The 13,839-nt window shown below is 31.8% G+C and overlaps 1 protein-coding gene across 19 annotated transcripts in view; it reads right to left on the bottom strand.

The window, feature by feature from the left end:
• Positions 1-13,839, bottom strand: part of CHL1 (cell adhesion molecule L1 like) — a 209,265-nt gene that overhangs the window by 72,903 nt on the left and 122,523 nt on the right. For all 19 annotated transcript variants that reach the window (XM_008956634.4, XM_063602708.1, XM_008956633.4 and 16 more), the window contains 3 exons: positions 11,488-11,672; positions 5,291-5,396; positions 3,005-3,192 (listed from right to left, as the gene is read on the bottom strand). In XM_008956634.4, the coding sequence (XP_008954882.2) occupies positions 3,005-3,192; positions 5,291-5,396; positions 11,488-11,578 (385 nt within the window). In that variant the 5' untranslated portion in view covers positions 11,579-11,672. The remainder of the gene's footprint in view (positions 1-3,004; positions 3,193-5,290; positions 5,397-11,487; positions 11,673-13,839) is intronic.

Here is a 13,839-nt window from a genome sequence, read left to right as displayed (position 1 = left end):
GAGAGGGGAGGATCACTTGAACCCAGGAGTTCAAGACTGCAGTGAGCCATGAAGCCATGACTGCACCACTGCACTCCAGCCTGACCTGGAGAGAGTGATTTCCTGTCAAAAACAAACAAACAAAAACAAACAAAAAAGCCAGAAAGAAAGAAAAGAAAGAAAAAGAAATCTTTCTCTGTATTTATGACCCTGGTGATAAACATATTGTTCGAATAGCCTAATTTTTAAAAACATTTTTTCCTTTCATTGTTCAGCCTTTTATCCACTCTGAGATGATTTTTTATATGATATGAGGTAGAAGTCCATATAAATGTTTCTCTGTGTGAATTATCAATTGTCCCACAATGTTTAGTTCAAAGTAAAGAGAGTGGGAGAGAGAGAGAGAGAGAGAGAGAGAGAGAGAGATCCATGCTAACATGCTAATTCCGTCAACTATTTTTACATATGTGATGGTTTGTTTCTGGGTTTACTATGCTATTCTGATTTGTGTAACCCTGCACAGAACCATAATGGCTTAATTCCTGAATTAAGCTGAATCTTGATTTCTGAAAACAAGAATCCCCATGACTTGTTATTCTTTAAGAATTTCTACCGAATTTTGCCCTTTGTTCCTCAAATATATTTTTGAACCAGCTGGTCACATTTCACAAACAGAAACAAAAACTAAACTATAGGCATTCTGGTTTCAATTCTTCTATATATCAACCCATTGAGAATGAGCATTTTAAGTGTATAGATTCTTCCAATAAATAGAAATAGTTTACTTATTTTCTATTTATCTAGATTTTTTTCTTTTTTAATAAATATGGATACTTTCACTACAAAGATTACATACCACATTGTTGAATTTATTTTCTGCTTTTATACTATTTTCTCCCTTCACTACAGTTTATTCTGTTGCCTTAAATTAGCTCATTCATTTTTATCCTAAAATTATGTTACCTAATAAGCTAAGATCATTAATTTTCATCCTTTATGTTTTTCTAATATGTCTTTAAAATGATAAAGATCCCTCTAAATAATGCTTTCAGTGCATTCAACATGTTTTGTTATGTAGAGTTTTCACTGTCATCACTTCAAAATTTATTCTATTTTCCTTACCATTTGGTACTTGACCTAAGACTCACTTAGAAATATATTTCTTAGTTTTCAAAGATATAAGTTTTTTAAGTTTTCTGTTTATTATTGATTTCTAACTTAATTACATTTTGATATTTTCCTCATAGCCCAATATATCATCAAATATAACCTTTTACCCCGTGTGTATGAAAAAACTCATTTTGCCGTGTTAGTTACAATATTCTATGTGTTTCCATTAGATGGAGCTTGTGATTGTATTCTTTAAATCTTCTATATGCTCACTGATGTTTTTCTCTGCTTGAGTGAGCAAATAATGAAAATGATATGTTAATATCTCATTATTATGGTGAATTTGTCTATTTCTCTTTGTAGTTCTATTTTTGCTTCAGGTATTTTAATATTATATATGTCTAGTAAATTAATTTCCATGAAGGCTTTTACAAATAAAGTCTGTTATGACTGACATTAATAAGGTCATACCTACCTTCATTTGGAAAGCATTTGTCTGGGATATCTTTTCTGTCTTTTTCATTTCAACAATTCTGTATCCTTATGGTTTAGATAGATGTGTTGTAAAAAGTTTATATCTTTTTTTAACTCAGAGCATTTATTCTATTTACTTTTATCTTTCATTTGTGATATATTTGAATTTATTTCTATCTCTTTTTCTTTCTGCTTGTCTTACTTTTTTTCTCTCCTTTATTTTTTCTTCCCCTGCATCAACCACATTGTGTGATAATACTATTTTCTTATAATTTTAGTGTAAATACTTATAAATTTTAAGATGCACACCTTACTTCTGAGTCTAAATTTGACCTATATTCCTCCCTCTAGAATTATATAAGGACTTTAGGACAATTTAAATACAATGCCCTCTCTGAACTTTTGGGTTAAAGATTCATGATTTGTTTTTCTGAAGTTTGTGGCCATTCTGCACCCCCAGAATCAAGTGTTCATATTTTGCAAGTCCTAGGACTTTCTTTGAAATACTTTCATATCTAGGACTCTAAAAGAAGAAATTACCGAATAGAAGCTGGCTGACAGTTTTATACTTACCAATTAACTCTATAAAGGCTTTGGCTAAAATTGTGTAATGGTGGATATATTAAGAACAGGGGGAAAACATGATAAAATATAAAAGGTGGTCATGGATATCCCATGCACATAGGGCAAATAAGCTATGAATAAAGTATGCTACTTCAGGGGACGATTACTGATAAATACACCTCTAACAGCAAAGTGTCTTGCAGTTTTACATAAATTTTATTTACGGTTAACATTACCAATAGCTGTTTCTCCTTTCCTAATGAGCATCATACTATTGATGTTAGATGGGAGTATGCAACTTGCTTTGCCCCACCTAACAAAACATGAGTAGGAGTTGCCTGCATAACTCCTTGTCAGAAGCATGTAAGGGCCAGTGTACAATTCTTCATGTTTCTGTCCCAGACTCTTTGATCAAAATGGCATGTTTCACAAGAGGCAACCACGGAATGATGATGTCTCCATTAGCTGAGATCAGCGAGAAGGCTGCATGAAAGAGCTGCCAGGCCCACAGTAAATTGCTTTATCGGGGAATAACTTTGTGTTTACATAGAGGTTTTGGGATTATCTATTACTGCATGGAATTTAGCCAAGTTTAACCAATAATATGTTTAATTCTCATCGTATAAGGCAAAGCAGATATTATATTTTTCCATGTTAGATATAAGGTTACTGAAACAGAGTCAAATTATGTTGCTTTCTAAGGTCATCCGATTTTAAGTATCAAGACCTGGAGAAAGTTTTTCCTTATAAATAAAATACAAGACACATATAAGTTGATTTAATTAATAACTGCTTTATTTCATTGGAACCCAATCTAACTCCTATTTAACATTTCACTAAAACACTTGTAAAATGAAATTCCCATTATAGTACTTACTTGGAACTATAAATTCTATTTCTTCTGACATAGCGATTCCCAGTTTATTTGAAGCAAAGCAGCGGTATTTCCCTTGAAAGTGAGATATGTGCCCCTCATTTGGGATCCTGAACGTTCCTGAATTGTTCGATGTCATTATCCGATGGTCAGTGAAATAAAAAGGGTTGCCATCCTTAGTCCACGAAAATCTAAAAAATAAAACTGAACTTAATAATCCTGAAAAATAATGACATATTTTTAGAGTACTTATTAACAATTGCATAAAATTGACAAAACCAAGACATTTTATGATAAAAAGTATATACTTAATGGAATATAACAGAATATAAATAAGGGTCTCAGAAGAATCTGAGAAATATTACTGTCCATAAAACAGCTTGATAAAAGAGAGGATTAAAATTGAAATTAGCTTTTGCTTTTTTAAATTAAAATTATTTATTTATTTTTAATTAGAAAGGTAATACAAGATTATTATTAATATTCTGGAGACTACAAGAAACATATATAATTTCTGTTCATGTATGTGTGTGTGTAAGGAACTCACTCAAAATCCCAAAACAGATAAGCCCATTATTATTACATTTGCTAATATTTCCTATTAGTATTTTTAGAATTTTGTCACATATTTGAGACCACACTGAATATATAATTTGGCCAACTGAATTTTTCCATTATTATAATGATACCAAAGACAATTTTTATAGCTACATTATCTTCTGTCATATGGTTACTAATTTAATCACTTTTAACCATTTCAATGTTTTTCCTTTTATGAACAATATTGTGAGAAACCACCCTATATATTTATTCTTTGGTACTTGTCCAAATATTTCAATATGCCAGTTCCTTAGAAATGAGATTAATAAACCAATAATTAAAAACTTTTTATAGTATTTGATAAATGTTGCAAAATTATATTCTAGAAAAAAAATGTACACAGTTAAATTCCCACCCCAGTATGCTAGAGTGTCCGTTCTATGAACAATGACATTAAGAAGTCTCTTTAAATCTTAATCAGTCTGATAGACAAACAATGACTTCCCAATTAGATTGTATTCAGCATTGTATATTGGAACTACCCATGCAAATTTGGGTGTATTTCAGGACGCCATATTCTTACACTAATCTATGTGATTATTCTTCCAACAGGAATAACAAACATTCAATGGACATGTATTCTCATTAGGAGTAGGCCTACCCAGCCACCCTCCTGACTTATTTTAATCTCTCTGTGTGTCTTATATTTCACTGTTGACAAGTGTATGGTATTACCTTTTGACATAATAGTTCAGCTAATTAATATTAATATATCATGATATTGATCAATATATTCATATTAATTGAATAAATTATCCTTAATTCCATTGTAATTCTATCCATACTTACATATATTGATTGAATATATTCCATTTGGTTAAACATAGAAATAATTATAATTTAGCACGTTAATGGGTCACTAATGATTATTAAATATCAACTTAGGAAATAATAATAGTCATGATACAATTGGAAATCATCGATTTTCATTAAATATGGATATTCTTAATGAATATAAGGTCATCATGCAGAATAATAGCAGTATGTAGCTTTGCTTTCCGTTTTACAATCACGTAGAGTTTTAATACTGGGAATTCTTCCCACAGCCTCTCCCTTCTCACTTCCACTACATCCACATTTTTTTCTCCCTCCCCAAACATAGAAGGTATTTTGAAAAAGCTCATCAGTGATTATGGTCACCTAGAATAACAATTATTTAATTCTAAAATAAAATAATACTAGATAGTAGTATATCATGCAATAGTACTCTGCCACCTGAGATGACAATATTTCTATGACAACTTAAAAAAAATCAAGTAACAACCTATCCACAAAATAAGACGTTTAAATTTAAAGACACACAATTATAAATATGTATAGAATGGTATTTACAAACTTTGACTTAATAAATGCTACATTTTACTAAGTAGAATACAGGATCTTCTAGTTTTCAGCTACCTTATTTATTTGTAGACTAAGGGATTGTGGAGTATTTCTGCTGTACCAAAGACTACTCTAAGTATTTTAATAACAGCCCTTAGTTTATGGTCAAAATAAATTCAAGTGGCAGAAAAACATATGTAAAATAACCAAATTTTATTTTTGTTTGCATGGATATGATTTTTTGTAAACCCTTAGCTTTAATCACGCGTAGATTCATAGTCCAACAAGCTTATGATGGTAAGAGTAAAGAGCAGCATAAAGAACAGCACGCATTTAAAGAACCACTTCGTTTGAAAGAATACTCACGTTGGTTCTGGATTTCCTTTAGCTTCACATTCAATCTGAAAATACTCATCGAAGGGAAAGGCAACTTGGACTTTTGACTGTTTTATGATTGTTGGAGCCTGTTGAACTAAATATTAAAATAGGTACTTAAAAACACACTATTCAAACAGTAGGCAAGGTTAATTTATTGCGAAAACACTTTAAACCTCCTTTGTATACTGATAAGTGAAAGGATGATACAAAAGTGAAGATCAGAATAAATCTCACTCTCTCTTTGCAACATGTACTTACTTCTGAGGAATACACTTCACTGCCATCATTTCATGTTTTAATATATGTTCACTTTATTTAAACCCAGAATAACGTAATGATTTTTATAGCAGAAGAAAAGTTGCTATGTCATCACAATTTAAAAATATATATTATTAAAATTATTGGCATTCAATCTATGTTAGCATGCATATGCATTTTTACTTAGTTCAGTCACTTTGAAAGTTCCGTTTGGAGTCTTCCATGTTTCTATAAACACATTACAATTAATGTACTGCTTTTACATTATTTCTTCCCACTGATATGCTATAATTTTTAATAATTATATTACTGGTCGTTAGATTATTATCCATTTTTTTTCTTTCCAGGTAAACTATTTCAATAGGAATTTTGAGTAAATAGATTTTTCCTTTTTTGAATTACTGATTTATGATAAATTTCCAGGCATGGACACAAGTGGTAATTACTCTGGGTAAATTGTAAATATCATTTCACCACAGAATATATACACAAATAACAAAAATAGAGTGGTTCTGTGTATTTTTGCCACCAGTGAATGCTAGCATTTCAAAATAATAAAATAGTTTAGCATTTATTACAAAGGAAAATATAAACTCCTTATTCTCTTTATTTTAATTTTCTTTTTTTGGGGGTAATAAATGTTCTTTCATGGGCTGGTTTAGTGTTTGTTATTCCTCATTTATGTTTTCATTTTATAACCTTTTCTCACTTATCTATTGGAAGTTTTGTTCTGTTTCCTTAGAGAATTTAACTTACTAATAACCATTATTATATAATAATAACTGATGCATAATGGCATTAATAGTTTCTTCATATTCAAATATGCCCTCCTCTTGTGACAAACTCTGTTAGTGTTTGATAAGTAATCTACAAGACAAACACAATTTTAAAAAGTAGGGAGTGGGCTACACTTGGTGCCTCACACCTGTCATCCCAACACTTTGGGTGGCTGAGGTGGGAGGGTCACTTAAGCCCAGGAGTTCAAGAACAACCTGGGTAACATAGGCAGACTCTCATCCCTACAAAAAAATGTAAAAATTAACCGGATTAATTTTGAGACCAGGAGGTTGAAGCTGTTGTGAGGTGTGATCAAGCCACTGAGCTTGAGCCTGGGTGACAGAGTGAGATTCTTTCATAAAAGTAAAAGTAAATAAATAAATAAATAAATAAATAAATAAATAAATAAATAAAGTAGGAAGTGATTTTGCCTCTCACCTAGTAGAGCAGCGAGATTACATTTCTGAGAATTGCAACTATAAAATAAATTTACTAATGCTGGAATTACAACTTGGATTAAGCTTTGAAATAAAACATAGACCATGAAGTGTGTAAAGATCTACTGCTGATGAGCACTCAATATTTTTCAAAAGGAGACATCCCAGTTTTAGTACAGTTCTTAGAATCTCTAATAAAAAGACAGGGTTGATTCACAAGGAAATGCAAACTGTTTCGCAGCAGGGACCTGACTGTGGCAAATAAAGTATGAGAAAAGCAATTTGGAGACAGGCACAGAGCCTAACTTAAATAAGTACTGTTCCACAGTAGAGTTGCAAATAGGGCCCTAAAACTGGTGACACTGGACCAGGCCCTGAACCACTCTCCGTTTTCTCATTTGTAATATTAAGCATTTAGCCTAGATAAATTGTTCTCAAACGTGTTGGTCTCAGGACTCTTTTGCAGTCTTACAAACTATAAGACATCTCAAAGAGCATTTGTTCATGTGGGGTATAGCTAACAATATTTACTATAATAGGAATAAAAACTGAAAAAGTCTTTCAAAATGTCTTTCAAAATGTTTACTTATGAATTTATTTAAAATAATTCAATGTTAAAATAAATCACATATTTTATGAAAACCTTTAAATATTATGAGAAGAATGGCATTACTTTACATGATTGCAAATCTCTGTAATTGCTTTTTTCTTAATTCTTTGAGTCAGGGTCTTGCTCACTCATGCAGGCTGCAGTGCAGTGGCAGGATCATTGCTCACTGTAGCCCAGAAATCCCAAGCTCAAGTCACCCTCCCGCCTCAGCCTTTCGAGTGGCTAGAACTAAAGGCCATCTCTGCAATTTCTTGAGAAGGCAGATGGATTCTTTTATCTGCTTCTGCATTTCATCTGTTGAAATAGGGTTGATTTGTTCAAAGATATAAAGAAAATTCAGCTGTATACAGATAACGTAGTTAAAAAATGATGGGAAGTTTTAGAGTCCTTTCTGATGATTGTAGATACAACAAGTGTAGTTTTTTAAACGTTCATTGAAATGTGAAATCTAAACCCTATCAATCAACTTTTCATATTGTGTACCATTAAACCATTTTACTTTTTTTAATCTACAAATGATTTTGTAACATCATGCAGTTTTCATTTGGAAAAAATACCCGCTCACTGAATTTTGTGTCTTCCAAACATTGATGCATTTCATTATAGAATATCAAAAATTGACACTTGTTAGAATTGCCACTGATCTAATCAGCAGTATTAAGTATCGGGAAGCTCGCAAGCTTACAGTGGACAATACATGTCCTCCACAATTCTAATGTTTTCTTGAACACTCACATTTTATCAATGACCTTATATATGGTCAGTTGTTTATCTTGAAATGAATGGGCTCACTTGGTTCACTTTCAGAAAAATATCTGACCTATATCTATCTGAGCAACCTTAATTTTTCAGTCATAACTTTAAAGTAAAGATGATGTCCAGCTCAGGACTCAGGCAATGATGCAATTAAGAAATAGAGATTGTCATAATACTTTGACGCATAGCAGAATTATTTTATATCTACTTCCCACTTCACTAGAATGTTAGAAAGTATGTATTCCAAGGTAGATAATTAATAACATTAATAATTTTTAAGTGCTTCAACAATTATAATCATAAACAAAACTGTTTTTGTTTTGCTTTGTTTTGAGAGTTTTTTACTCTGAGTATATGGACATTAAATATCACCTGACTACCAGTAAATTTTATGCCAATGCCAGGCTGGAATGTAGTGGCATGATCATGGCTCACTGCAGCCTCAACCTCCTGGGCTCAAATGATCCTACTGCCTCAGCCTCCCAAGTAGCTAAGACTACAGGTGCAAGCCACCACACCCAGCTATTCATTTTATATATATATATATATATATATATTTATATATATATGTATATAATTTAGAGATGAGGTCTCATTACATTTGCCAGGCTGGTCTTGAACTCCTGACCTCAAGCCTCCCAAAGTGCCACAATTACAGGCATGAGCCACCACGCCCAGCCCTCATTACTTTTGTATCATCAGAGCAAAAGACAACGCAGTGAAAATGAAAAAATGGCATCTTAGGTTTATTATAAAAACAGTTTGATCTCACAGACCATCTGGATGTATCTCTGGGACCCCAAGAATTCTGGAAACCACATTTTGAGCATTGACAGCCAGAGTAGAATAAAAACTAAATGCCTTTCCAAATTCTAATTTTTTTCTATTAATTCTATTTTTTTTAAATTTTTCATTATTGCCCAATAAATCTGATAAGTGAGTTTTACCAGCTTATGGTAACTGAACTTAGTTCAAGTTCAGTGTTTATCTACTGGATATTCATAAACCAACATGCAAAATATCTGTATTTTCATTCACATTTACTTTGTTTCTGATTACTACTATTTCTGTGTAGAGCAGGACTTGAGCTTATTGCAAATTCATATTATTTAAATTTTATTGCAGTTATAAACGGTGAGGGATGATACACAGTGGCCACAGTCCCTTAGATATCAGCTAATAACTTGTGAACAACTTGTTTATTAGAACATTATTCTTTCCTAAATTTGCTAAGGTTGTAAAGGCTCAGCAATAACTAATTATTTGGAGAACGGAGCTAATAACCTTTGGGTGTTTATAAGAATATATATTCTACATTATAAATCCTTTCCTCTATAATCAAGCCAATTACAGAGACACCAGACTCCTTGACATTCAAATTGGATATCTGCCTTAGTTGCATTTATTTGTGAGTGCTCTAGAGCCCTGAAAAAATGAATAATATTCAGATGTTCTGGAAACATGTCATTAATATTTTATAACAATTGTTGTCTAAGGACCTTACAGCACGAAAATGCATAAGTAACTGAGACAACCAGAATAAAAATGTGGGCCAGGAATTAATACAAAATTTCACATCCTTCACCACTGACAAAGTAAGAAATGATGAAGAATAAATGTGTATGCCAGAGATTATGGTGAGAAATCTAAATCAGTAATCTCAGAGGCATCTTCGTTGCTATTCGGAAGACAATGTGAAATTATTAACCTTTTTCCACAGGATTACCAAGAAGCTTGCTCTTAACTTGCTACTGCATACTCAAAGAAAAGAATTCACTAAAGATGAAGGTACTTTAGACTCCTGACCAGAATTTCTACAAAAAGGCTGGTCAGTGAAGAAATCTAATACATTGTGTAGGCCGAAAGATTTCAGCCAAATGTAAAGCAGACTTTAAGTCTATATATTTGTAGGTCAGATAAGTGGAATTTCTTAAGAAATGGAAATGTCAAAACAGAGCTTACTTATCTGTTAAAAATAATAGAGAAGGGATTTCTACCTGGGGGGATGGAACTACAATTTCAGTTCTTTCCAAAGTGCATAATATAAAATAGGTACATCAACTAATTTAAGGTGGCCCTTAGAATAGTTTTTAAATACATTATATTATATATAGTCAGAGAGTTGTTTCCTTTTCTATTCACATTCAGTCTGTCTGAGCACTTCAAAAGCAACGTTTTAGTTAAGTCCCAACACTTTTCTAAGATTTATCAAATTTTATGAGCTCAAGATTATTTCTCTAGAATGTAGAAGATCCACAAATATCACCTGCAATGCTAAAATTCTAATAAAGAACCAACACCTCTAATATAATAACCCTCCAAATTATATACAGAAGAGGCAATAGAGATTATTCCTGAATGATACGGATAAAGATGTCTTAATAAGCTCTCGTGGGTCTTTTAGAACCCATATGCATGTAATACAAGAAAAATGTGCAAGATCTATACATGGCAGACTTGATATACTATTACATATGTTCTGTTTGCAGATTTTTTTAGTTTTTATTTTTTTAAAACAACAAAGTCTCACTATATTGTCCAGGTTGGTGTGCAATGTCTATTCGCAGGTGTGATCATTGCACACTACAGTCTTGAACTCCTGGGCTCAGGCAATCCTCCTGCCTCACACTCCTAAATAGGTGGGACTACAGTCATGTGTCACCATGTCCTGCTGATGCTGATCTTTTTTTTTTTAACTATTAATTACCATGGTTTGTTCAAACTGATTTATAATGCCTAAAAATCTGCATCCATTTTACCAATATATGTTAGAATATATATTTATATATTTCCATCAGACTACTGTTTAACCTCTTAATATGAATTCACACTATATAATGCCGTAAATTTTGAGAGTTCATATCATCTTATACTTTTACTTGTAAAATGGCTTATTATTTTGCTAATTCATTGCTTTCATTCTTAAATATAATCATTTTGAAAAAGAATACAAACTTCATCCAATTCCTTTTTGACATAATTTGTTGAATGCCAGTAATTTCTGAATCTTGATTAACTAACCTAAGTATACAAAAGTGAAGTTGTTGGTAATATTGCAGATAATCCTAGACATATGGAAAAATACTAGCTTATCTATAGGTTACTATTCTTGTTATGTTCTAAGTTTGCATAAGGAACTAAAAAGCCTGGGTTGCAAAATAATTACAGCAGTCATGTATCAGCCACCCACAAAACGAAAAAGATAGATACGAATTCTCATGACAGATTGCTAAAGAATATATAGAAATATGGTAGAAAATCACATCCTCAATCCATAAGTATTCTACTTAAAAATCAAAATGCAAATATGAAATTCCATTAATAGGCACTGAATGTTTTAACTTTACCTGAAGATGGTATTTCAATTGCTTTTGAGAATTTTAACAGGAAGAAAATTAGAGATACGATTAGTCCTCTTCCAAGTAAAAGCGGCTCCATTGCTCTTCAGGAAGAAGACAACCCAGTAAGAATGAAAATCTTAATGTCTCCTCTCACTTTTGGTTTAAAGCTGAGACCTTAGTTAACCGGGAAACTAAAAACACAAACAGAATAACATGTTAGTTCACAAACTCTAAAATTTCAACAGAACAAATTAAATACCTTCTTTTTTTTTTTTGGTTTGGCAGTACGTTTCCTCCTTATGGAACTGTTATCTCATAACTCCGCATGAATGAAATGGAACTGTTCTCTCATGACTCCACATGAATGAAATTAGATTTTCCTCTTTGTATGTAAAATAAAGGACAGCGATTATACACTCTATTGTAAACCACAGACTATTCCAGAAAATCCTAAGTCAGAGGAAGTTTTACTTGGAAGGTATGATATTATACACATGAGTGGTTTTTCTTTTTTATTCTCAACTTTTATTTTAGATTCAGGAGGTAACTTTGCAGGTTTGTTACATAGGTAGATTGAGTGCCACTGAATCTTGGTGTATACATGATTCCATCACTCAGGTAATGAGCATAGCACCCGATAGGTAGTTTTTCAATCCTCACTCCTTCTTACCCTCCCCCATCTAGTAGTCCACAATTAATATTCTATTATTCTTATCTTTATGTCCATAATATTCTATTATTCTTATCTTTATGTCTGTGTGTATTCAGTGTTGGACTTCCACTTCTAAATGAGAACATGTGGTATTTGGTTTTCTGGTCCTGAGTTAATTTGCTTAGAATAATGACCCCCAGGTGCATCCATGTTGCTGCAAGGACACAACTTTGTTCTTTATATGGCTGTGTAGTATTCCATGGTGTATATGACTGATGAGGGTTAATGGCTAAGAGAATAACTTCATTTAGTTAATTTTATTTAAAAAGTGGTTCTTTTTTACTCAGTTCCTTATATTAGATATCTATTCCCATTTGAGTCATTATTAAGGATCACAAACACATCAATGATTTTTCTGGTGAAATAGCTTTTCATCTTCAAAGTTTTCACACTAATAGAAGATGGATAGTTCCAGCAAGATAGAGGAAAGAAATAATAAAGAACAAAAGAATAAAGGCCACCATTTTAACTGAAATTTACAAATGTGAGTTTGGTTCAAGCAGAAGACAAAGGCGTAAGATGCTTCTCATTTAAACAGAATATTTATTCATTTCAAAGTTTACAGAAATAGAATAAGAATTAAGGTTTCAATTTTTTTTTACTTTCTCTTACAATTTCAATTTTTTTCTGAAACATTGTGATAATAGATGTCTAAACATTGTTTACACATTGTCTATCATGTATTCTTGCAGGTAATAATACAATAATTTGCTCCAAAATGTGATAATTAGTCTTTCAGGTATGTAATTTTGTTTTGTTTTCTAAAAATCAATTACTCTATGTGTTCACTTAGAACTGGTGAAAAAAGTTAGCTAACACAGGGATAGTAAAGTCTTTAAACTTACATTAAATTCTAAGTACTTCCGCTTTATTATTTCACTTTAAATTGCATCTTAAGATATTATAGACCTGTATCTTTTGTATATATGTACCGATTGGTAAAATTTAAAGTATTAACTAATGGCTGTTGTTTCACAGTTTTAGGAGTCTTAAAGAACAGCAACACTGTTTATGCTTTACTTTGAGAACAAAATTATATTAATCATAAAAGAAAATACTACCCTCCCACCTCCAAAAAAGTTGTGAATCTTTGTCCTGAATTAGCGTAATGGCATTACTCTACTCTACCTGATCTCAACTGACCCATCTGTAAAATGGGAATTGGAAAAAATGACTCATGTATGCTTCAGAATATTTTCTAATGACAAATAACTTATACTTGTAATTTAACTTCTACTGGTAAATTTAACATATATGTTCAAATGTGTCACTATGTTAATTGACACTACTTTTCTGATGAAATGAGTTATCCTAATCAATGAAATACAACATGGAAAAATGCTTTCATTATAAAAACCAAAATACTGCCTTAACTACAAAAGGTGAGTCCTACATATTTGTACAAAGTTGGGAGACATTAAACCATGTAGCTATTATTAATATGAAAATTTTGAGGAAAATATCAATGCCTTGCCCCTTCGAATTTTCTTTTTCCTGTTTTTTTTTTTCTGAAACAGTTTGGTAATAGTCATCTAAAGTCATTGTTTATTATATATCAATCTTTACTTGCAATCTAGTTATTATTTAATATTCGGTTCCATTAGTATTCAACGCTGATGGCTTTAAGAGCATCTCATGTATGTGTT

The sequence above is a fragment of the Pan paniscus genome, chromosome 2 (genome assembly GCF_029289425.2).
Source record: "Pan paniscus chromosome 2, NHGRI_mPanPan1-v2.0_pri, whole genome shotgun sequence".
Taxonomy (NCBI): domain Eukaryota; kingdom Metazoa; phylum Chordata; class Mammalia; order Primates; family Hominidae; genus Pan; species Pan paniscus.
The sequence above is the reverse complement of the archived record's forward strand: the minus strand, read 5'-3'. Positions and strand labels throughout refer to the sequence as shown.